Genomic DNA, 27,002 nt, shown 5'->3' with positions numbered 1-27,002 from the left:
GACCAAACCAGGAATGATTATATCAAAGTTATAATCAAAGGTGGATGGAAATGAGCAGTCATTCATTCAGAAACACTGAAAGGAAGAGGAACCACAGGCTGTAACTTGTGCACTCTCTTTCTCTAAAATGCACTCTTCCTGTCTGCTCAAGAAAAGGAAGTAAGTTTCATGTAAGGTGATTTTAGTGACTTTTTACACAGGGCAAGGGGGAATGGTTTTAAACCATTAAACCAGAGGGGAGATTAGATATTAAGAAGAAATTATTTACTCAGGGGGTGGTGAGGCACTGGAACAGGTTGCCCAGAGAAGCTGTGGATGCCCCATCCCCAGAGGTGTTCAAGACCAGGTTGAACAAGGCTGTGGGCAACCTGATCTGATGGGCTGCATCCATGCGACAAGCAGGGATCAATAGAAAGGTATCATTCATGTTCCACCCATAAAATAAAGGATGTAAATGTCAGACACTAAAATAAAGTAAAATATACATTAGATTTGAATGGAATGGAATAAGCTTTCTCTGATTTCTGGGTTCTTTAAGCTTTACTCCTAATTGAAGCATTTTGCTACTCTTCTGAGTAGACTTTAACAATTATATATTTCAACTGCCATTTATTAATGATATTACAAGATATTAATTATTGAGAGGTACAGACTTTAAGATCCTTTCTTTCTGGAGTTGTTAAGTAGTTAAAATGTTGTATCAAGTTTTTACAATAATTAATTAATGTAAGTTAAGATATAAGGAGATGTGGATTGTAGATGAATAAACTTGTTTCTAAAATGGGGGTTGCAGTGCATGTATCAAAGTTATTTCAAGCTCTCTATAGATGCAACCAACACCACTTTGCCTGTGTATTTGTGACCTTTTTCAGATGAGCTGTATTTCCCTTAAATGGAAGCACAGCCTCTATAGAAAAAGCTGGCAAGTGACAGTTGCTGTACTTCTGACTCTGTTTGATCTCTGTTTTTCAAGTCCTGCAAGGAAACTATTATTTTAGATGCCTTCAGACTTTTCTTCTTGCCAGCATAATTTATGTCCTATCCTATACCTTTTTCAGGAAGGTTCATTAAAAACTGCTGTGTAAATTTGCCAAGTTGTTTCGTGTTACATAGAGCAAAAAAACAATTTTGAAGTTTTAATATGAATTTGATGGTAAAAAGTCTGCCTATTTTTACTGGGGCAAAATTACACTGGCATGTAAGAGATCTTTGCCAGCCACTGGAAGGCAGACGATGAAACATAAGCATCTTGTGAGAATTAGCAGAATGTACTTCATCTGCTTGCTGTGAGCAGTCATGCTCAAGTTGGCAGGATTCCTGAAGCAATAAAATCAAATAGCAGCTCTTTTACATTCCCTTGCTGAGCTGACAAAGGCAGGAATTGATCCACTACTTTTGTTAAGAAGCCATTTCTGGTTTAATATCACATAGTCAATATACCATCAGATCATTAGTTGCTGACATTTTATTTGGTTTCAGTATATTTTATACTGTCTTGTATATGAATAAAAGCTGTGGATAACTATGCAATTATAGTAAATGCCATATATCAACATATAACTGGATTGTAATACTAGTTTGACTGCCAAATCCTTGAGATAAATATTATGATGTTACATCTTTGCACATCACTTTGTAGTAGTTACATACTTGGTCGTGGTTTGTGACTTTCTTTGTAATTGAAAGCCAGGGTTCTTTTGCTATCTCCATGGCTATTTTAAGGCCCTGGTGTCTTTGGAATATACAAATATCCAGTCCAAGGTCACATTTCTTATAATTCTTCCTCTGTGCCCTTTCAATGATCTCTAGCTGTCATCATTTTTCTTAATACTGTGGGTACGGCTCATTACTGATTAGGTTAAAGTAGATCTGATTTTCTGTCCCTTACTGTTCACTAGTGTACATCATTCTTGAGTCATGAATTTCACACAGATGCCTCTATTTAAAGCTCTTAGAACTAAAAGACTTTTTGCTTCTTTGTTTGTTTTTCTTCATTGTCTTTTCCTCGGCTTATAAGTAGAATCCGAGGAATTACCAATATACCAATTACAATAGATACAGACTTCAAGTTTCATACTTCTGTATCAGCTGCATCTTTCTGAATTCCCTCTCCTATCTTGCCGTACCATTCTTTCCTTTCTGCTACAGGAGGGAGTAGGTAAAAATAGGATGAAGAAATAATATCCTGTCAACATCATCTCCTTACACTAGTTACCTTCTGCATCCTCTATAGAACACACTGAGTAAAATAATATGTGATAGGCAAAAACTAATAGGGAAGCAGTTAATGTGTCAGCTTTGCTTCTAGTGTTCGTACAGGCTGTGCTAGTTGTTCTTCCTTAGGTCTTTCTGTATGTTTTTCATATTTAATGATTATTTCAGAAACAGAAAAAGAGTTGTGAGATTTTGATAACACTTCTTGCAGTAAAGCAGGCAGTGCCTTCATTTCTTCACAGGAAGAAAATGAACATTACATTTTTAAGGAACCTTTTTGAATTACTAGTTTCTTATATACGTTAAGCTTTTAGATGTCATTTTAGAGCTTGATTAGTTGGTAATCATAAACAATGCATTTTTGTGTTCATCAAAAATTAAATTTTAGAAAAAACACTGTTGGTAGAGAAGATAAATTTTCCTTGCAAGAAACTACAACTACACACAAATCCTTCTCTCAAGACAGTACCTGTTTATGAGAGGTTGATGTTCTACTGCTAGCTAATATATCAGACATCCTACATTGTACACCTTTAAATGTCAGGTTTTGAGAGATGATAAATTTTCAGCTTATTTGTGTGCTGTTTAATGAAAACACCCAAGTGTTTTTTAAGCAAAGGCTTGTAAAGAATACTTCTATTTCACATCCCTATCTCTAATTTTTTTGAGCACATTTCCAATATATACATATTTATTTATTTTCACTTAATTTCCACTAGCTAAAATATGTAGTTGGGAAAAACACAATTTTATGCTCAGAACAACAACAAAAAAATCATTAATCATATTTTTTTTATTATTATTTGATACATTTGTTTAACAATTACTTTGGCCAGTAGATGCTTGACCAAACATTTATATCAGTGTATTTTTAATCAATAGTTGCAAATCTTGAAGGGAGACTAGCTGTAAATGATTCTAAGGGAGTCTAATAATATTTTTTTTTTAAAAAAGGTAATCCACTTGGAATAACATGCCCATCAGAAGAGCTGTGTTGTTAACCTGTCAACAGGGCATTTTGAGCTGCTTGGGTATGTCAGGAAAAAAGTACTGTTTGGAGAATATTTCTACTTTTTCAGTTTCTGAATTCATGGTCTCAATAGTTCATTGCTCTAGTAGGTTTCAAGTTAAATATAGCTTATGTAAAAAATACATCTTCCATTATCATTACTTAACTCACTGAATTTAGTTTCCTTGGCTGACTGCTGGTTTTATATTTTGAGAGGGCAAATGGGAATACACAATCTAATATTTATTTCCAGTGAATTATATTTGCAGCCTTTTGTGGTAGTTTTTTGACTTCTTTCAGGAACTACCTGAGGTTTGTAGCTAAAGCAGATCTGAGCACAAACAAGCAACCCTTTTTTCCCTTGAGGAATATAACAACTGGAAGCAGAAACTGAGGAAGAGATTCTGCCACAGGTTGTGAACTGCTGGTTTTTATACCTGGATGGTAGTGTGACTCAAGCTTGGAGTCATTCTGACTGTGAAATCTATCTCACTCTAAAAGAGGCCTCAAGAATGTTTCTGTTAACCTGCTTAAGTGTGTGACTTGCTGCCTAAGAGATGGTTAGAGAGCTTTCCTGTCTCTTAGGACATGAAGAGTCACCTCAGTTTGTTTTGTTGGTGCAAAAGGTTTTTCTATGACACTACATGGGTTTTTTGTTTCCTAGTTTTGTTGGTTTTGGCTTCCCCCTCTTCTTGAGTCCGGTACACTCTTAATCATTTCCTGTCCAAATGACACAAATCCAGTCTTTTAATCTCTCCTTATATGTAAGGCTCTTTCATGCCTACAGTGTTTTTTCTCTTTTGTCAGTTCTTCTCTCTTACCATAGTTCTTTTTAGGTTGATCTCTCAGAGACTACACACAGAACATCAAATGAGGAATACTGTTATCACCATTTCCCAATGCTTATTTCAATCCCATTTAATTTTGTGCATGGGTGAAATCCTGGGTAAGCCCAGTAAGACAGTAGCAACACTTTAATTTTCAGTGCAGTGATGGTGCACTGAATGTTTTGCTTATGTTTTGCTTATGTTCTAAACATCGTGCTTATGTTTTTGACCTCCAGATCTCCTGGCCAGGTACTGCAGATGTTTCCATTATCTGAATCATTCTTGAATTGTAGTAAACTGTTAAAAAAAAAAAAAAAAAAAGAAACAACAACAAAAACTACAATTTATAGCAATACTTCATTTATTTGTTTTCCAGGTTATGTCATCTTGAATATTTTGTTTGCAAATTGTCTATTTACTTAGCATGGTTCAGTTTGGTTCTTCCTTTTTTAGTCTTATCCTAGAAAAGATTAAAGTAAGGATGAAAAAACACAATGGTTAATTACAGTCATGCTTTGGTTCCTTGTCTCTGGTGGTCTCGGGTCTTTGAAAGACTGTTAGTCAGGCAGACATTAGAGCATATTGACTCCTAGGGTACACTGCTAGTTAGTGGTCTGTAACTAGGCATCATACACCTGATCGCCATCCTCTTGACCCATCTGTTCACCCAGTTTTCAATCTACCACACTGTCTACTCATTCAGTAGACATCAACAACTTCTCTATGAGCAAATTATGGGAAACAGTGTTGAAAGCCTTACTGAAGTTGAATTAGACAACTGTCCTTTCTTTGTCTACCAAGCCAGTCATTTCATTGCAGAAGTTTATCTTGTTGGCATGACTTCCCCTTGGTGAATCCATGTTGACTTCTCATGACTTTCTTGTCATTTATGTGCCTGGAACTGATTTACAGGATTAACTTCTCCATCGGGAGTCAAGGTGAGGCTGACTGGCCAGTAGTTTGCTGAGTCCTCCTTCTTGCCCTTGTTGAAGATAGGAGTGACATTTGGTTTCCTCCATTTTTTTTGGCATTTCTCTCAGTGTCCGTGAGAGTTCAAAGATCATCAGAAGTGGCCTTGCAATGATATCTGCCAACTCCCTAATCATAGGTGCATCCCATAAGGACTCATGGACATCTGATGATACTCTGCAAAAAAATAAAATAGTATATTCTTTATATAATGATATATATTTATGAATTCTTAGGGTAGTTTTTGTAGATAACTAAACTTTTGCAGATTGTTCCCATTAAAGTGAGTTTAAAATAGTTTAATGTACACAGAGTTTCCGTGGAGAGTTCAGCATAAGATTTTATTTTTGATTCCTGATATTTATACTTTTAGCCATCAGCATTTATTCACTGTATAACAAGTATTCTCTTAACCTTTTATGAAGCAAATTTGAAGGAATTACACAAGTGCTACTAATTCCTTTGGGAGACCTCTTCTTTTTGAGATATATAGTCCTGACAGCAGCTATGTAATCCATCACTTGATTTTTTTTTCATAAGCCTTTCAAAAAAAGTTCACTTTTGCAAGTCAGAGGAAATGAGGATGTAAAAGACTCATAGTAATTACTTCATGATATTAAATTAAATCAATCCAAGCATACAAAAGGAGCAAGAGGCTGTTTTTTGTTTTGTTTTGTTTTTAATTTGCAGCTGTTTCTTTTTGCCAGTAGCCAGAGTTCATTTTGAGCACTGCATCAATAGCTTCAGTAAACTCGTGCATTATTTCATTTTGATTTCCTGTGCTAAATTAATACCTCTGTAGTATAATTTTATGATTAACATGGCCTGAATGCATGAGCTAAGATATTTTTCCACTTGGGTGAAAAATGGGTAAATTCATAAAGAAAGGATCCAATGCTGAGATTTCAAATGTTAACCCTACTGTGCTGTAGAGTTTGTAGGTTTAAAAGTGTGGAATAATTTTCAAATAAACAAAAGCATGTTAAAATTGAACTTTTAAAATTGAGAATGTAAAGATGAATAAAGCATGTTGACTCATAAATGTTATTTTTTTTAATTAAAACTTTCCATATAAGTCTGAGCTAGCATTGGACAAATGATTCCAAATGGTTTACTAGCTCTTAGGATATATTGCTTATATCTCAAGTCATGGGTGAGACCGTGTACACAGCAACCCATAGTGAATCTGGCTACCAGTGTTTGTTTAATAGCCAAGGAGATGAGAGCTTTTGCCTCACTTGGATGTCTCCCAGGCTTGCTCACTGGCTCTCCTCCCAGGCTTCTGTTCATTAGCTCCCTACTGCCCCTCCCAGCAGGCAGGTAGCTGCTGGCCTGGGAAGACTGGGCATAAAGTTGTGTTGGTTCCTGCTGTACCACTGCTTGCAGCTGTCAGTCTTGGGCATCACCATCCAGAATGCATGGACATCAGGAAGATGGCCTCCATCTTCCTGATCTTGCCCTACTTCCAGAATTTTACTTCTAGGCAGAATACTCACGCTCTTCTTTCCAGGTCCATTTCTTCCTGAGATCAATTCTTCTTTTTGCAGACCTTCCTCTGCTACCTTCTCTTTCTGCTGGAACACCAAGCTCAGATTGTTTCCAATCTAGATAGCCCATATGCAGAAGTCGAGCATGTAATCAACCTTATATTTAGTGACTCAGTTTCCTGTCGCTTTAGATTCAGGTTGTGCCATTTTCGCTTTTGCTTGATGATATAAAAATTTGCAACCACCTTATACGAGTTGCAGCTAGCAAGTAGTGGACTTTTGCTTAAGAGCTCAAAATTAAATTCTGAACATTTATCTCCCTCTTCATTGTCACCACTACAGTCAAATACAGTCAAATACCTCTCAATGGTTAGCATTCATAATTCCGCTTTTTATTTTTAATCTAAAACGTTGGCATAAAAACAATAGTAGGTAGGAAAAGGGAAAACAAAACAAAACAAAAACAAAAAACAAAAACAAAACAAAAACAAAACAAAACAAAACAAAAAAAAAAACACAGAAAAAAAAAAACGACAACAACAAAAAAAAACCTTACCAGTATTTAAGAATTTTCCTGAATGTAAAATTTAGAATGTTGACATACTAGGAAGTATATTACATCCAACTTTTTCTTATCCAACTATCCTTATCTCTGAGCAGAAAAAATAAACTAAAATAAACTGAGTGATTCTAAATCTATATATGTCTAGTTTTTAGGAAGTTTTAATTTCTGTTATGCATTGGAGTCCTGTTAAGTTTCATTTTTAAACCAGATATTAAGGTGGAGATCAGAGATCAAATCTTTGTCTTGTATGAACTGCCATAACTCTGCTGACTGTGGTGGAACTCTGAAAACTTAGATTTTTTGGCATTGATTGCCAAAAGGGAACATTAAAAAGAACATAATCTCCTGTCTCTTAGCCCAGTGAAGTTCTAGACAGAGCAATTACTTGCGATGGTTTAAGAAATGTTTGAAGTGGAATAATGTATATCGGCATATTATATTTGTTTTTTAAGTTGTGAATGTCAGCAGTTCTCATAGCAAAAGACTGGGTTAAGAGTACCTGTGGGAATTCAGTGGGATATATTATTTTGAAGGCATTCCAAATGGAAGTGTGTAGCAAGGGAGTGTCTGCTTTGCATAGTTGCATGGTATTATTGATCATGTAGTTGATGTTTGCTTATGCTGTGACAGGGGTGGTGCTAGGCGACAGTTCCCGTTACGTGAAACCCTGTTGCTTGAAACAGCAGGATCTTGCCTTTGCTAATAGTTCAAGCCCTTTTGAACTTGGAACTCAAAATGATTGGTAAATCATTTGCCTCTTTCTGAAAGCCGAACCTTGCCTCTGTGAGTTGCAATGGCTTCTTGTTCTCATTTCCAGCTGTGCTGACTGACAGATCTGCTCCTGAGCCCAGAACAAGGAACACTAGCCATTAATAGCCGAGTCATTAACAGACTTGATGAAATAGACTTGTCAAAACTGTTGTAGTTTCAGTGTCTGTGTTTTGGTGATACTAGGAATGCTTAAATTGATGATGACAAGTTAGTCTGAGACTTAATAGCATAACAATATGAATAATAAATATATAATGATAGCATATAATATAATGATATAATAAAATATTATTTATATTATATTATATATTTATGTAATGATAAAACATATAATTTATTATATCATTATAATATATTATATTGTTATAATATATTATAACAATAATATATTATTATTATATTATATATATTATAACAATAATATATTATATTATATTATATTATTATATTACATTATTATATTACATTATATTATACTATTTTACATTAATATATCTAATAATATATTATAATATATTATTGTTATAATATATTATAACAATATAATATATTATAATATATTATTAGATATATTAATGTAAAATAGTATAATATAATGTAATATAATAATGTAATATAATAATATAATATAATGTATTAATGTAATAAGATATTAATATAATATAATAATAGCATAACAATTAAGAACATAATATTGTAAAGTTCTCTGCAGAGTAGTTGGTCTTTCAGGATAACGGTAATAATTGTATTACCGGTATATAACGGTAATAATTGTAATGGTAATAATCCAAAATATTTGGAGCCCATTCTTTTTTTTAGTACACAGTTTTATGTACTGCCTGAAAATTACCTTCATAACATCAGTGTTCTGTCAAAGTGAGAGAATAACCTGACATTACAGAAGCTTTCTTTTGTTAATAAGAAAGTCTGCATTTAATATGAAACATGTACATATCTGTACATGTTTAAAAATATGTACATGTACATATCTGTACATGTAAAAAGCCCTCTTTGTCAGCAGGGCTTTTATTTTTTCAGTGAATAACACAGGCATATTCTGAAAGTTAAAACTTTGTTAGTGGTTATATGAAAGTGTTTCTAGACATGTAATTTCAAAAAGTTACAAATGGAAAAACGACAGAAGAAGCTTAAAAGAATGTAATTCATATATTACTAGTTCTGCTGTTTCATACTCTGAAAAGATAAGTTTCTAAGTTTAACCATAGAAAGTTGACTATGCCATATTGAAGCCATGTGGCAGAACAATAAATATGAATTATCTATATACATATTAAGGATCTGTGTAGCTTGCTAGTTAACTTAGTTCTTCTAAAGCAAGTTCTAAACAAACACTAGTTTCTACTAGTATGACTAGTTTCACACAATAGTGCTCTGAAATAGCATCATTTCATGTGGCAAGAAAACAGAATGCTCTCTGCAGAGGCTGATGAGAATACATAAATCTGAAGCCTAGAAAAATACTATTTTTACCTTTAAATTTAAAACCCCAAATGCTTTCATTTCTTTAAACACAGTAGAACATTGCCAAAGGTTCAAATGAAGAAAAAAATATGTTGGTGTGTTTTCTTCTCATTTCTATATTCTGCAGTACTTGCCAAATTTAAAGCTTTCTTAGAATAATATAAATATCCTCCCTGCCTTTCATTTTTGAGAAATTTATTATTTCAGTATAAAATGATATGTTAAAAGTTCTGGTTATTCAGTCAGGACAGTTAAAACGTAGAGCGAGAATCGTATTCATCGCTGCTCATCTTTACCATTGGTATCTTCTCATAATGCAAGAAGTATCCCAGAACTTTCCCCAGTTACCTTTTCAACTTTCAAAAGACATTAAATTAAATATATATAATTAAATTAAATATATGTATGTAATACCGTATGTGTGTTTATAATGGCCACTGCAACAACTTCAAGTTTGGCACTTTGGGATGTTTCTTTACTTTGGATTTTGTCTCCCTACAATTGCATTTACAGTACTACTGTTAAAAATGTGGTATTTATTTAGTATCACCTTTATCGCTAATATGAACTAAAAAAAAAGGTATAATAAAGTCATTTCTAAATTACTTTTTTTTGCCTTTGGTGTAGAAACAGTTTTTTATTACAAGAGCATTGGCCATGATAACGCATTAATTAATTTGCAGAGAGACCAGAAGGTTTGGTTACAGCTTTAAAGAAAAGGATATAAATGATTTCTTTGTGAGGGGATAAAAAAAAAAAAGAGTTGAGTACAATAAAAATGGAGTTAAGGGAGAATAAGACTCCATGACAAAACACTTTCCATCCACTTAACAGCTTCAGATGGAACTCAATTTAGGACACAGGAAGAGAGCCAAATGATGAAATCCCTAAGGCAAAACTGCTTGTGGAAGGTTTTAAATTCAAATCAGATTCTACAGAGGTATTGGTATTTGCATTTGACAGAAAGTAGCGGTTTAATTATTAAAGGTAGAGTAAAATATTTTAAACTCATTATCTAAATTATTAAGCTAAATTGAAGTTAATGCTTTTTCTTTTTCATTTTGTTTTTATTGCACTGGTCATACTATTTGAAAAAACACCCAGTAAATCCATATAAAGTTTCTCTCCAATCTTCCAATATAACAAACTTCCTTTACTCAGAATAGGATTTAAATACTTGCATAGATTTAGATAAGTATTCAAGGAAATAGGTATAAGCATGTATATATATACTTAGATAATATATATAGATTATATATATAATATATAGATAGATATAGATTATATATCTAATATATATAGATAGATTATATATATACATATATACTTAGATTCCTTGCTAGATTGAGTCTTGCACTATTTTTATTTTAAACATAATTCCTGTTTTAATAGTGCTTTGATTGTTGTATGTATGTTTTTAGAAATAAAAAGTTCGCATCTCTGAAAACCACATATATGTTATAAAAATTCATTCATTTTCTTTTTTTGTTTGTTTGTTTGTTTTTTTACTCCCTTGAGGAGAAATACATACTCTATGACTGTCTTGTTTGAGCCTCTTTTTATTTTTATGTTAAGTGCAAATTTAAACTAGAGAAACAAAATGAAGGAACTACACTTTGCAGTTGTGTTGGAACTAAATGGGGCGTTTTGTTCTAGTTTTGGCGCTTATCTTTGAGAAAACTCACAGGTTTTCTGTGCTCATTTTATTATGTGAAAAAATTGAGAAGTTGATCACTGTATTATTCCTAAAGCTGTAAGTGGGTATGCTGTGAAAAGGCTAGAACAGAAAGCCTTGAACAGAAAGGTGTGGGGTTCCAAACTTGCTGTGAAGGAAACAGATACAGAGTGATGTGCTTTCAGGAGTCCATATTGCTGAAGGTGGTATGTTATATCGCACTGTATGAGTGGAGTTCCCAAACTGCAGAAGACCATGTCTTCATGTATATATCACAGTCACAGACCAGGCAAGAGGAGAAAAGAGGAAGGTGTGAACTACCAATACCCAAAATGACTCCTGGGTAGCATCTAAGGGAACAAGAGATGACAGAAAATACCAGTCAGATGCTATATGAGTCTATATGAGACAATGAGGAGAATTCAAGCTCCTAACCTATGAGCCAAATAGTGCAAATGCTAGTGCTGTGTTTTCTTTGCAGAAAGATTAGAGCAGGTCTGTGAACTGAAAAATTTCCCTTGCTCCTCTTCTCTAGTGCAGCTTTTCATAGAATCATAGAATGGCTCGGGTTGGAAAGTAACTTAAAGAAATCTAACTCCAACCCCCCTGCAGGGATGGAGTGGGCAGGGATGTCGCCCACTAGATGAAGGCCCCATCCAGCCTGACTGTGAACACCTCCAGGTTCAATCTACAACTTCTCCTGGCAACCTGAGAAGTTGTAGGTTCAGTATGATTTTAATCTATAATTTGATCTCATCCAACTGCTGGACAGTAGCAGAGCTGCCATTCATGTGTAGTAGACCATGCATAGACCATAGAGATGCACATTGCTTGACTATGTGCCACCTTTTTCTTCTAGTAGCTGCATGCTGGTGACCTAGAAGACCACAGAAATTAATCATTCTCGAACTACACACCCTACTGGGGATCTGTTGTCCTAGTTCCTATGATATATCTTAGATATGAAATTAAATAGGAAAGTTCATATGCCAGTACTTTGCTTTGATGTGTACAGATAAAGAACAAATTTATATTTTTATATTTTATGTAATATTAGTATATTAATTATATACTAAATATATAGTATATATATACTATATAATATATAGTATATATAAATACTATATATACTATATATATACTATATAGTATCATGTATATACTATATAATGTATACTATATATAAACTATATATGTATATATAAACTTTAAAACTACTATATATCTACATAACTACAGAACTATCTTACATGTTATGTTATATGTTATATATTATATATCGTGTATTATATATTATATATTATATGTTTTATATATTATAATTTTAAAGTTTGAGTGCTTGATCATCCAATGTATGATTCCTCTTTGATTCAGTCAGAATTGTAAGAAGATCATCTGTCTGTATACACACAAAAGACAGTTGACTTGAGGTAAACAAAGTAAAATCACAAGAATTCTGATAAACATCTAAAATGCCTTCTGATTACTATGTGTTTTCTGGTATTCCAAGGACAGTATTGCCATTACAACACTTGTTCAAGTGTTGCATTAACAGTGAACTTCACAGCTTTAGTCTGGAAAAAAATAGAAAAATAACAAACAAGTGTCCTTATGTGATTGGAAGCCTTTGAGGGTGGAAAAAAACTCCTGGCCTAACACTGCTAAATTTTACATTTTTTTTCTGTTTCCTTTAGTTTGTTGGCTGTTTTATTCAGGCTTCATGTCATCTAATTTTAGCAGTAATCTTTTTAATAGTCATCCATACTCTATTGACTGGTGAAGAACAGCCCTCCCCAGAGACTTGGAGTGGATGAATACCTTTTCTCCTTTTTCTATCTATTGAAATCCTATCCTTAGTTCCCTTTCACTTAGTCCCTTTTACTCCTTGTTCTCTATGAATTCTTTAGAATTGGACTGTTTTTCTATCTGTGTTGCTGTGTACATTTGTGTATCTTTTTATATCTTTGGTTAGGTTTTAGGTGTTATCCAATTAGTAACAGATAATGTAAACAACGACCTTGTATTAAGAAAGACATCCATTATTCAAGTTAAAGAACATAATTCATACAGCTGCAGCAAGTTATTAGCTTTGTTCTGAATTTACGTAAAATAAGATCATAAAGGTTTGTTGTATATTTTTAAAGGCCATTTTATTTTCCAGTGTTTTGTGTAGTGTGATGAAAAGTCAATTCTTTTATGTTCAAAAAACAGTATATTTACCTATGTATAATATACCTATTAAAAAATTCAAAGTACATTACCTACTTTTACAGCTTGCTCTGCATGAGCAACAAGGAAAGGCATAACAATAGTGACCAAAAGGTGTTTTAGTTACATTACTAATTTTACCATGTTTTGGAATAATCTCGTTGTTTCAGCTTCTGCTACATTTGAAGACTTTCAAATCCGGCCCCATGCTCTTTTTGTTCATTCTTATCGAGCACCAGCCTTTTGTGACCATTGCGGAGAAATGCTGTGGGGACTTGTGCGTCAGGGACTCAAATGTGAAGGTAAGGTGCAGTGAAGTAGGCTTTTCAGACTCAGGAAGGGAGTCTTCCATTCCATTTATGAATGTTGTTTCTGGTGCTACTTTTAAAGTTGCTTGGTATCAAAAGAATTATACAGTTGGTAGAGACATTAAGAACAAACTGTCGTAATAATAAACTAACTGATTAAGGAACTGATCTTTTTGAATCCTCTGAGGTCTCCTAGATAGTGATCATGTGGACATGTGAAAAAAAAAAAAAGTGTATAAATATTTTATATTTATAGTGTATAAATATTTTTAAGGAAAGGTTATCTGTATTTTATTTAGAATAGAATAGTCCAGTTGGAAGGGACCTTAAAAGATCATCTAGTCCAGCTGCCTGATCACTTCAGGGCTAACTAAAAGTTAAAGTCTATTAATGAGGGCATTGTCCAAATGCCTCTTGAACACAAACAGGCATGGGGCATCAACTACCTTTCAGGGAAATCTTGTTCCACAAAAAGTGTTCCACACCTTCACCACAAAGTATGTTTTTCTAATGTCCACTCTGAATGTGACACAGCATTATGCTATTCCCTTGGGTCCTGTCATCGGTTACTAGGGAGAAGAGACCGGCACCTCCCTCCCCACTTCCCGTTCAAGAGAACTCTCCTGACTTCTCAATGAGTCTGAGCCTATTTCCTAATTCTATATCACATGAATTCAGTTCATTAAAGTGAAATTACTATCAGTCCATATGAAGTTGTAATAGCTGTCTTTTCTCATTTAACCAGAACTATTTGACCCCTGCCAGACTGTGTATGCAATGGAATATACTATGTCCAGTGAAAGATTTCCTTACTTCCCAAATAGTTGTCACAGAACTTTCCTGCTCTTTCAGAACATTGATTTTTGAAAAATGAAAGAAACAACATTGATTATAGATAAAAGCTTTCCAGAGCTTGTAACTTACTCTCTCTAAAAATTTGTAAAATATAGGAACTAAACAAGCAGAGTAAAGGAAAAACGTTCAGTCAAAATTAATGTGTCATTTGTATTTACTAAATAATAATAAAAAGTGTTCTTTTCTCTTTCCAGTAATAAACTGTAATCAAATAGTTGTAAACTTCTCTTTACAGGATGTGGCCTAAATTACCATAAGAGATGTGCATTTAAAATTCCTAACAACTGCAGTGGCGTACGGAAAAGGCGCCTGTCAAATGTTTCCTTAACAGGACTCAGCTCTGTTCGTACAGTTTCTGCAGAACCTTCACCCAGTATGCCGGATGAAGTCCTTCTGGTACGCAATTCCTTAGCTATGGAGGGCACAGATGTTGCTATTAAGCAATGACATTTAGTGCTATAGGATCTGTTTTTGCTTGTTGTAGACTACAGAGGAGGGGGTAGTATGCAAATTATAAAGCTATGCTGTGGGAAAAGGCATCTTGATGTAAAAGGGAGGTCACCAGCTTAAGGTATGTGAGATTGAGGTATGTGTCACTTCTGATACTCCCAGTAGTCTCTTACCTTTGTGAAGAATTAGGTTATGTTGAAGGTCTGAAACTGCCACCTATAGTGAAGAGAGAAGCTGTATCTTGGAGGATGTTTTCCCTGGAACTAGGAGTTAAATTTCTTCTGCAGCAGATGATTGTGTCCAGTAATTCATGATATAGGGAAGAAGGGGCCTCAAAATACTGAGCCAAATACCACTGCATCAAACACAGTATTTTTAACAGTCAAGGCTATAGTTAATTCACTTCAGCCTGTATGTTTAACGTATTTCTTAGTGTTCAGAAGAAAGAAAAATCTTCTTTATTTCCCTAAACAAGTCTTTGTGGTGAATGTAGTATATATGGAATGTGTGTACTTATCTGTGCATATGTGTGTAGATGTAGATGTACAAGATACACACCTGCACACATACATATACAGCATATTTGTGTATACATTAATACAGTACTTTTCTGTCATGAAAACAAGACATCTGAGAACTAAATGCAACGACTGAAATAAGTTAGAATATTTTAATCTTTGCAATATTTGTTCTTTTTAACATTAATGGTCATAATATACTGTAATAGTTAAGAATTTACACTGTGTGTAAATGACTCCACTCCTAAGTGAAAGTTTTGAAAACTTTAAGGTTTGAAAGAGAGGAAAGAATTTATAAGCACACACAACAATTATCGTGTTTTCCTCTCAATTAGAATATTAAACTTATTAAACTTGACATACTTAAAGGACACTATTGCAAATGATGTAGACCTGGTGTTATATGCAGTGCCATCTATGAGCCATAATTATGTACTTATGCTGCTGATTATCATTAGCCTAAAGCTACTTGGAAATTATGGTTAACATTATGAATCTGTATTTTTAATTGAAAAGCTGCATAAATGAGTAAGGTGCTTAAGTTCTGCAAAAACTGCAGCACCAGATCTTTATAGATTATTTGTAATTCTCAGTAGGTTGTTTCAAAATGCTGACTTATTCAGACCAATACAGATGAAATTTAGAGGAAGGCTGACCCTAATTCTGAATTGTGTCTGGAATTTGGTTTTAAAATGCTGTATGGGTTAGAGTTCTAGTATATGCTCTGTATGTGCACTGAATTCAGTTACAAGATATCAAAAAAAAAATTAAGTTTGAAAATGCTTTTAATTATGTGGCTCTCTTGGTTGCTAATATACTCTTAAATGAAATACCTGTTTTGCAAAGCTTTAAATCTGTTTAAAGGTTTAAATCTGTTGAAAATATTAAAATTAAAATAAATACATTGTGTCATACGTACCGAAGACTACTTCTCTAGGACCTTGTAATCCTCAGAGTACCCAAGCTGATGATTCAGAACATCACACATGCATGTGTGCGAGCACGTGCACGCACACATGCATGCACAAAGAAAATATATTTAAAGGAAGTAGCAGGGATGGGCATAAGCCTAGGGAAATGAAATAGATAGCTTTCCAATTTCACTTTTATTTCAGGAAGTCACAGTATCATTCACCAGATTTTCAGATGATCTCACATACTACTACGTCTTTTGTTTTGTTTTCGTTTCTTTTTTTTTGCATTGAATATGTTCAAATTCCCCCTTCCCCCCTTTTTTTTTTCTGAATGTGCATAAGCTTTGTCAGTTTTCCTATATCAGATCTGTCCTTTGGACTACATTCTTCTGCAGTACTCATGAGATAAGTTTTATGGCTGTTTATAATGTGGTATCAATCAAAGCATGCACTTTGGAATGTGTTTCATTCTTCTGCAGTCTGTGTGAATATACTGAGACATCATCCTCATTCACAAAATTTATCATTCATTATTGTTATTAGTATTGGTATGGTACTTGAATCACTGATAGTAAAATATAGTCTCTATTTGAGACCAGTGAATTCAGAGATCTGCTGGTTACTTTAACGGGATTAAAATAAATATTATTTTTACCCCTATTTACTATGTGGTGTGAGAGCAGTTGAGAGAGAATGAGCTTCTGGAGACCTTTCATAGGTGGAATTATTATCGGAGTCATGATTTGAGAATCTTTCTTTGTTGACAATGTATGAACCAGTAAGAAGCCAACTTTAGCTCATACTGTTAAATTTAACTTGTAAGTCTGGCTGCTAGAAACATGCCACATAGGAACTTAAGAAGTTTAGCCCTAACTTACGAAATTGTGGCATTTGAAAAATCTTTCAGACATGGTAATGTGGAATCTTTCAAAGGGTACTTTAATTATCCTTTCCTAGGGAACCACCACATGCAGGCAGTTTCAGCTTGGGTATAGATATGTCTTCATTTGCCAATAAAGCATTTCATTTGAGCTGAAAATTAACTGAGGACTATAGTTAAATGCAGCTTTAAAAATCTACTTCCAAAGAATAAAGTCTGGGCAATAACCTTTTTTGATTCTTGACTTCATAGTGTACAACACTTCAAATGGAAATGTTAAAATTATGTAGGACTAGGAGAATGTTTTGTTACTCGTGTTTTTATCTATCATAGCTCAAATGCAATTCTTTTGCATTCCATTCTATAACACAGAATGAAAGTATAAAATAATAGCACATCCATGCTTGCTTCTAAAGTAACATTATTTTCTGTCTTTTTTTTCCCATATTTCTCTGTTCTTTTTTTTTTTTTTTTTTTTAATTCTTCTTTCCAACTTCCTGTCTCAGTCTCCTGTCAGCCCTGGCTATGAGGTATGTACTAAATATACTCTACTCCCTACCATACTGTCAGGAGCATTCTTCACTGACTATCAGCATCAGTGTGAAATAATGCATGGAGTTATTCAGATTATGATGGCCTTATGTGATCTTCAGAACTAAAGAGCATTTTTTTTTTCTTTTGGAAAGAGTATGTCTGATAAAAAACTTTAAAGTTGGGATTCCAAAGTAAAGATCACGATTCTGCTTATATTAAACAGTAAAATTAGCTAAAACACCCTGGCATTAAAATATTTTTATATGAAAGTGACATAATGGTTGGACTACAGCCTTTCTTTACTGGTAGTAATACATGGGAAGAAAATTTTAATTTCACTTTCAGAACACTGGGAATTTGCTGGAATAATGTAGAAAATAGACCTTTTAAGCTAAACAAACCTGACCTTTAAGTGTTCAACAGCAAACTTCTAATACCATAATGCAGGGTGGTAGCTTTTTTTCAGAATATAGTTGCATTTGAAAAAACAGTCAAAGATTCTGTATTTCCCTGGAAATAATATTAAAAAACAAACAAAACAAATAAACAAAAAAAAGTGTACAGCTAAGTTACAGCTATAAATACACATAGTATGAAGTCTACCTCAATGAGAGAACAATATTTTGATTTTTTTAATGCATACTTCATGTCAAAATTTGTCCTCTTTGGCTTTTGGTATTGATTTCCCAAAGAAGCTCTTTAAATGTAGTAAGTTTCAAAAGAGTTTGGAACTATGAAATTTTGGCATCTTTCCCATGTGACATATATTTGAGATACAGCTGTAGAAGAGCTATAAAGCTGAGTGAAAATGTTTTCTTTTTTAGAATTACTACCTAGTTAATCTGAGGAATAGTTTGTTGCAATGAAATATAGATTATCGTGGCCAAACATTTTATCTTTTTAAAAGAAATTACTGTATTTTTTTTCTCAAACACGAGTATTTTTATTCTAGTGTGCCTAAGTATTATAGTGTGCCCTGGAAGTGCTGTTCCACAAAATACTCAAAACAATACCAACACATATAGAACAGAGTTTTACTAATATATAAAAATTTTATTTTATGTGCTATCTAAAAAATTATCCATCAATCCATATGGTGTTAGATCATCCTCAAATAACAGTAATTAAAAGTAGTAAAGAAAAAACATAAAGATATTATTTGGGAAAGAAAAAAAAAAAGAAAAATGTTTTTCTTTTTACAAAAGGAAAAAATATGTTAACCTTCTGTGTTTTTACTTTAAAGTACATTTATATGACACAACAGAATTCTATGTCTATGTTATTTATGTTTCCATTATTTTGGTAAGCTTTATTCATCCTTCTAGAAGTGATGAATTTTGATGTTGAGGTAATTTGGTAGATATATTGGCCGTGATTTCTCAGAAAAAGCCTAGCTGAGTTTTGCATTTAAAATAGGAATGTTGTGTCTTATGGGGCACAGTTAAGCGGATTATTACAGAGTTACTTATTGCTTTTTAATGGAAAATCAGGAATTTTTTTTTGCACAATAGTTTACTTCATTTTAGTTAAAAAGACTATTTGTGTATCACTGACAGAATACAAAGCACCAGGTGTTGTCTTCCTGTATAGATTTATTATAAGCAGAGGTGGCTTGAGAATGCTGATCTGTATACAGAAGAGTGATTTTGAAGAAGTAGGACAGTAGGGTCTATGGGAGGGAATTGTCTTCAGTTATAGATAGGCATTTTCTCTTTCTTCCCTTGTTCTCAGCTCCTAACACAGCTGTCTTTTTCTCTTGCTCCTTTAAAATAAGGAATCCAGTGAGTCAAAAATTCCCACTTTACAAAGCCTTCCTTTTCCACACTCAGGTAGAAGATGTCTCCTTTTGTCAGTTCCAGTCCCTGTAACTCCCCCACCAACTCACTGGACTAGAAAAAAGGAGCCCTTGAGGGATGGGTTAAAGAAGGCCTGGAGTGTTGCAGCTGAGAGCAGCTTTGTGCCTTAAGCCAGCTATAATTAGTAGGAGTCCTTCTCTGATGGATAGAGTGGAGTTCATTAGATAGAAGATCCTCAGGGGCAAAATTAGTACTTCCTCTTGAAGAAAGACACTCAAGTTAACTCTGAATTAATACCACTCACAGTTATTTCTATTCTTGTCAACCCAGGTTATTCTGCAGTGATGTACTATCATGGTTTAACCTGCAGACAGCTAACCACCACACAGCTGTTTGCTCACTCCCTTTGCAGTGGGATGGGGAGAAAATTGAAAGGAAAAGTGCAAGAACGTGTTGGTTGAGATAAGGACAGTTTAATAAGAATGAGGGAAAGAAAAAGGAAGGAAAGCATGCAACAATAATAATAAAAAGAATATACAAAACAAGTGGTACACCATGCAATTGCTCACTTCCAGCCAAACGATGTGCAGCCACTCCCTGCGCAGCAGCAGCCCCCCTGGCCAACTTCCCCGGTTTATTGTTCCACATGAGGCCCTAAGGTATGGGACATCCCTGTGGCTGATCCCAGTCTGTCAGCTGTCCTTCTTCTGTCCCCTCCCAGCTCCTGGTGCACCCCCAGCCTTCCCGCTGGCAGGGCAGTACTGATGAGAGGCTGGAAAGTGTCTGCAACAACTAAACAATCATAGGTTGTCAGCATTATTCTCATCCTAAACCCAAAACACAGCACCATACCAGCTAACATGAAGAAAATTAGCTCTATCCCAGCCAAAACCAGGACATGTACACTGCACGTTTCTGTCAGTCCTATAGTAATGTAAATTAGTATATTATTCTATAATTTCAGTGTGCTTATTTGTTTAATAAAAGTCCCTATGTTATTTTGGGGAATGCTCCTGTAAGGTGTGTTTTTTTTTTTTTTTTTTAATGTACAAAATCTAGATTAATTTTAAATTAATAAAAGTGCAAAATATAGCCTGCAAAATAAATAATGTTTACATTGATTTATTGCCGTATTCACCACACTGTTCTAAGTTCGTGCGCTGGACAGAATTGAGTATCTCATTGAATCTGACAATGAAATATAAATATTTAAAAAAGAATTTTGTACAACTATGTAAACTAAAATAATGTATTAAATGTAAAAAATAACCCAACAAAAGCTATTAAAAAAGTAGCTCCCTTTTATTTTAAAGAATTGTGTGTCTATGAAATTCAAAGTCCAGTTGAACCCTGAATTAAAACGTAGGATACAGAAAGTAAATTTGGAATGACCTACCATTCCTACACTGCTGTGCCATGAAATAATGAATAAGGTCAGTGTTCTAGCTGCTATGCATTAAATACTCTAAGGCTGAATTTCTTGTCACTAATTCAGACTACATTAGAACTTTTTAAGGGCTAATTTGCCCAAATATGGTTGTTTTTGTAGTTCATGACAGCTAGATGAGATCTAAGTGAGGACTGAGCCAATTATTTTAAGTTAAAAGTTGTATATGTAGGGAAGTGTTATATATTGCATCATTTTTGCAGCTAGTATTTGCCATATTTTCAGAAAAATAGCTAGAAGCAAAAATAGTAAACAGCTTAAGTTATGCATTTCCTGAAATTTCATGTGTGCCATATGTTGGTGATGTTTTTGAATGCAACCTTTTGTGATCCACTGGAAAAGTTTTATGGGATTCTTCAGCTTGGAAGAGGTTAGAGGTTCAGGTTGTTCTTGTCCTCAGAGAACTACCACTTGTTCTTAAATCCCCTCTTTTGTTTTTAGGAAAGACATGCAGATCTTGGGACAGCTCTGAACTTTTAAAGATTTAGTGAAGCTTTGTCCATCTCCCCCTCCTCCTGTGCTGGCAGCTCACCCACTGCTGGGAGCAGACCCAGCTGCTGAGTGCAGAGTGCTTTAAGCCTGAGGAATCTGAACAGGGTCCAGAACCTACCCTTGGGAGCTTGGGCTGATAGTTGTCAGCTTGTCAGACTTCATGTAAGTCTCCACAGCTTAAAGTGAGGACTTGTAAATGCTGTGGCAGTAGGAATTTGTGAGAAGCATATGGTATGCGTAAGCAAACATACACTCAAAGTTAGTTTTTCATAATTTGTAAGTACTAACACAAGGGTTCACACATATCTAAAATTATTAAAAAAAAAGGCAAAAAGGCAAACCCTGCAGCACACATTTTACTTTCCTAGCATCTCTGAACTATTCCACATGTTGGCACTGGATCTTCTGAAATGGTACAAGATCCTTATGCCCAAGTCTGAAAAGTTAGTATAGTCTGATAACTACTGCTGAAACCCAATAATCTTTTTTTTTGTTACTTCACAAAATAAGGCAGGTTACAAACCACTGTTTGCTGGTGTTGATGTCTGAGCAGGAGGAACAGGATACATAATAATTTCATCTGTGGGTACTTTAATATTAACAGTTTGTACTGAAGTCAGTTCTTTGATGTGTTTACACATTTAATGTTGAAGTGTTTTTCAGACCATAACTATCTAACTGTGATGCTTGTAGAATTAAATCATACACTTGAGTTAAAGAGAAGAGTGCAAGAAGCCTCAAAAGACAACACAGTTGATTGCATTCTAAGTGTGGTATTTCAGTATATTTAATTGAAGATTTGTTTCCTTGAATTTACTTAATTACAGTCACATAGTTTAATTTGTTAAAGTCAACATTTGCTTTGCAGCAAAAGCAGTTCCTGCGGTGACATAGACAGCACCTCATAAGACAGTAGTTTCCTGTGAAAAATTTATATACGAACATATTAAGTCTTTATCTTCTGCCTTCAATACAGGAAGGAAATGCATTTTTCAGCAAGTATACTTCAACACAGAAAATGAAACTTTGTGAGGCCACTTGTAATTTTTTTTGGTTTTGTTATAGTACACATCACTTTTCTCAGTTGTCCAGATATATAAATAAACTAGGCATTTTTTTTCTTTTCTTAAGGCAAACACATTATAGAAATACCTGTGTAGTTTTTGTTGACCATCTCAGTGTTATATACAGGGATAATGTCACAATGCTTTTTAGATACTGAGCCTGCAAAAAATTAGAATTTCTATGAGAATAGTTTTGAAAAATTTGTTTCAGGTGAAGTTTACTTATTCGAATGTCTTTCCATGAGCGTAATTTAAAAAGGTGATCAAATGTCAAAAATAGTTTTTTTGTTTGTTTGTTTGTTTTTTTTAGTAGGACTGTTGAAACTTTTTAAAATAAGTCAGGAAAACAGCAGTCTCTTTTATGTTTAGGCTGCTCTGCACAGTTGGATTACAGGGCTGTTCCTTGTCTTTGCTCCCTATAGGCCAGTTCTGCAGTCAGCTTGATTGCTTCCCATTAGTCCCTTCAAAACTCCCCAACATTTCTGTGATTTCTGTGCCTGAGAGGGGTGCTAGAAGTGGTGCTAGAAGACAATTGGACTCACCCAGGTGGACAACAGTGGAATGCTTTGGCAGAAAACTGGTATTTATTCCAGTTTCTTAATTGGATTTTGCAACAGATCTGGACAAAGTAAAAAGACAGGCAGGCAGGATTTCCTGCTGAGTGCATTTTACTTTTAGGGTAGGAGATACGTGGAGAATTGTCTCCTTCCTGTGATGACATGATTCTGCACAATGACAGTGGGCTTCTGCCTACTGTAGGCAAATAGTTGTGTACTTAGTAGGTTTTAACAAAGCCCAGCAAATAAACCACGAGTACGTTCCAAAAATCTGAAGAAATAGAACAAGATTGAGGGGTGAGGCATCAGCTAATAAAAGTAAGGGATATGTAGAATGCCCCGTGTTGGTTGGGGAACAGCTTGGCACCTCTTATTTCTTGAAAAGGTTCTTCTTCCCCCCTCACCTCAGAGTAATCAGCAAGCACTGGATTCTATTTGATATTCTCATTATTTAAGGCATAATTAAATGTAAGTCTCTGGATATGATCAGTTTCAGTGGCTTGATTGGACATCCATAGAGTTAAATATCTGCATATGTTCCTTTGTTGTAACTTTGAAAATAATATTCTGATCTGTTAAAATTACCTTGCTAAGATGATTGTTAGAAGGACTGCCTAGTGTTTGGAGCAGTGCAGGCTGTTAGTTTCCATGGCGTAATCCAGTTAAGCAATCATTTCCTGGGAAGTTTCCAGAGTTGCTGAGTCAGTAGTCTGGCTGGCTACCAGGAAAAACTAATTTATCTTTCTAACAAACCAGGCACACCAGTTGAAAAAGAAGGTGCTCTGTTCAAGAGATTCTTGCTTTTTTGGTGAAAATGGTGTAGTTCCTGTTTTCTGTTCTTTCAGGGATTTTAACTTATGGCGTCTGCCTGATGCTGGGAGCGCTGTAACTTAAAATTAAGGCATATTGACAGGAGTTTTGGAAAGTAATGGGAGGAGAAGCTCACCATTGACAAATTGGAGGACACAGTTCTCCTCCTAACTGGTCAGTCACCCTGGGGTGTGGAGTGTCCCATGTGTTGACTGCCCCCCAGCTTCCATTCCCTTGCTGCTTATGTTGCCAGTGGTATGGCACTGCACTAAGACTGAAGTGGGATCAGTCTGTACCAAAACTGTCCTATTTGTCCTTACATACAAATATTGAGAGGATGGAGATCTTCTTGTGGGCTCTGTCCCATCCACACATTCTGAGGGCTGTCATTTGCAGGTGGTTTACACAAGCCAAGCGTTGTAGGTTGTGCTGTGCAGGTGGGCCCATTTCCTTCCTGTTGGGCTTCTTCCTCCCTCCTCCTTCCTCTCCTTCCCAAAGCCCTGTTCACGTTGCCTTCATATGACTTAATGCAATCTGCCTTGAAAGCATTAGGCAAATGATATTACTCACTGATCAATACTAAATAGTTTTAATCCTAAAATGAGTCTAGTTTTTTCATATGCACAGCTGCTTTACAGCAAAAGATCTAAAACTCTGAAAGTAAACACTTAATATCAAAACATGTACTTGTGTTTTTCCATTTTTATTTGTAGTAAAGAAAAGATACATGCTTTCTTATACTTGTTGCAAACTAACTTGTTTACAGTGATCACATGTATGTGGCTCATAGAATGTATTTTACATATTTCTCCTTGACTTGACAGGCCTGCATTTATACACTGAATAAGCATGTGATGTTGGCATTGTTATCAATTAGCAAGGAAGCTCTAATGTTCAATAAGTCTATTGCATATACTAGACAGGTAGTTCTGAAGCATAGCCAAAAGAAAAAGAATTGTCTTTTAAACTCTGTCTAGTTTTTGGAAGGAAGAAACTTCTTTCTTTATTTATTTATTTCTATGACAAATACACTATGAAGGCAAGCCTAGAATTGCTCCTTAAGTTCTTCTACCATTAAAAGGACCTTCAAATTTCTCTTTACTTCAAGATTCTCAGACAGAAGCATAAAGAAATGTCTTTTTATATGTTGGTGACCAGGAAATAATATTCAATCAGTCCCTTTAGATGCAGAATTTCCTATAGCTTTCCTATAGTTCTTAGTTTTAAAAACAGTTTTTCAAGTTAGGCCAATTAGCTTCAGCTAATACAACCTTTGAACAGTGGAGGCTCAACAGAGAATGACTCATTTCCTACCCTTCAGTTACAAGATTATTTGCATATGGCGGAAAGAAGATACTAAGTTTTAAATGATCAAGTTGCATCTTGTCACTTTTTTTTTTCTTTTCCATGTGGGTGTAGTCTGTTTCTCAAGGACAATTCTTGGGAGAAAGTAGTTTTCTGGGTCAGTTATTTTCTGGGGTAATTGCCATATTTACATCTAAATGAATTTAGCAGAGAAAATAAGATAACTCATTTCTTTCAGGAATTACATTGATTCCATTCCTTCGACACAATGTGTCTCCCTTCATACATATCTATATAGTGCCATCTAAATACCTGTTCTGATCTATTGTGCATGGTTTGAATGTGGTAAGGTTAGTGATAACAAACATTATAAATAAAGGTGATGGAAAATACTAACCTGCTTTCTATCAAAAACCTGCATGCACATAGATCAAGATAATAATTTTCTTAATGTTTGTACAAAAGTACATCCTTTCAAAGTTGGCTTTGATATAAAACAGAAAATAAGAGAGGGAAAGAAATGCCTCTTGCTTTTATCAGAACACAAAATGCTTTTCTGAGAATTTTTTAATGAATCTGTTTTCATTTTGATCAAAATCTGTTTTTAAATTAAAAATATAAATTAGAACTGTTTCATCCACATTGTGAAATGCATGGCACTAGTGTTAGCAAAAATATTGTTTGATACCGTTCCAATTTTTCAAAAGCAGTCTTAAAGAGAGGGGTATATTGCATGTTCTATTAGTGTTTAAAAGTAATTACATTGCTTTTTATGACAGATGACATACCATTTTTGAGGCACATGTGAGTATGATATTCTTTTAACAATTAATAAATCATGATTATTTGAAATATCCTTTTTATGTATTTCACAGCAAAAGACACCATCAGAATCATTCACTGGGAGAGAGAAGAGATCAAATTCACAGTCCTACATTGGACGACCTATTCAGCTTGACAAGATCTTACTTTCCAAGGTTAAAGTGCCTCACACTTTTGTCATTCACTCTTACACACGGCCAACAGTTTGCCAGTACTGTAAGAAGCTTCTCAAAGGGCTTTTTAGACAGGGTTTGCAGTGCAAAGGTAAGTAAACTCCCTTAAGGAACATAAAAGCTAAGCATAATAAAATTAGTAAGTTAGCATTTGAGTAGTTGCTATATAGCCATACTCAGGAATTTTTCACCAAACTGTCTAGGTGTAGGCAAATGAGCAATTATATTGGATTAAGCTAGGATCAGAATTGCAATAATTGTTCTACAGGAGCTGGCTGCATGCCTATTCATTGTCTATTCATTATTACCCTGTGGTATAGCTGAGGTAGCTCGCATCCTTGTCATTCAGGTGTGGATTGTCTTGGCACTTGGTGAGAGTGTGTTCACAGGCAGTGACAGCTGAATAGTTAATACATAGTACCGTATTCTCAATCTTCGTTGTTTTCAATCTGCAAGATTTTATGCTTGAATTGAAGAATGTGCATGAGTCTTAGCAACTCAAAGTTTAGAGGGAGTTCTAAGGGAAATTAAACAAGATGAGCTTATATGAGAACTTAAGAACATTTTTTTTAATGCATTCTTACCTACATGCTCTCGAGTCTCATGTAGCTATACCTTAGCAGGTGCCAAAGTGAATCAGGACATTTGGATTGTAGCCTAGACTACTGGCTCACCTTAACCAACGAGAGTGCCCGCAAATACAAAGCATTTTGTATACTACAGTGTTAAATATTGTTGATCAACAGATCCTTAAAATCACCTTCCCTCTATTAAAATAAGCAATAACTTTCATAAAATGAGTCAATACAGTTTGTGTTGCTTCCTTGAACACCCTGCAAAAGTTCAAAGTTAAATTCATTTCATTTAAGT

At 34.6% G+C, this 27,002-nt stretch overlaps 1 protein-coding gene across 3 annotated transcripts in view; it reads left to right on the top strand.

The window, feature by feature from the left end:
• Positions 1–27,002, top strand: part of PRKD1 (protein kinase D1) — a 123,806-nt gene that overhangs the window by 70,466 nt on the left and 26,338 nt on the right. For 2 of the 3 annotated variants that reach the window (XM_082760700.1, XM_082760702.1), the window contains exons 3-6: positions 13,378–13,509; positions 14,606–14,766; positions 17,639–17,662; positions 26,013–26,223. In XM_082760700.1, coding sequence (XP_082616826.1) covers positions 13,378–13,509; positions 14,606–14,766; positions 17,639–17,662; positions 26,013–26,223 — 528 coding nt within the window. The remainder of the gene's footprint in view (positions 1–13,377; positions 13,510–14,605; positions 14,767–17,638; positions 17,663–26,012; positions 26,224–27,002) is intronic. The other variant, XM_082760701.1, reaches the window with a different exon arrangement.

Source organism: Aythya marila (genome assembly GCF_965140915.1).
Source record: "Aythya marila genome assembly, chromosome: 5".
Classification (NCBI taxonomy): domain Eukaryota; kingdom Metazoa; phylum Chordata; class Aves; order Anseriformes; family Anatidae; genus Aythya; species Aythya marila.
The sequence above is the reverse complement of the archived record's forward strand: the minus strand, read 5'-3'. Positions and strand labels throughout refer to the sequence as shown.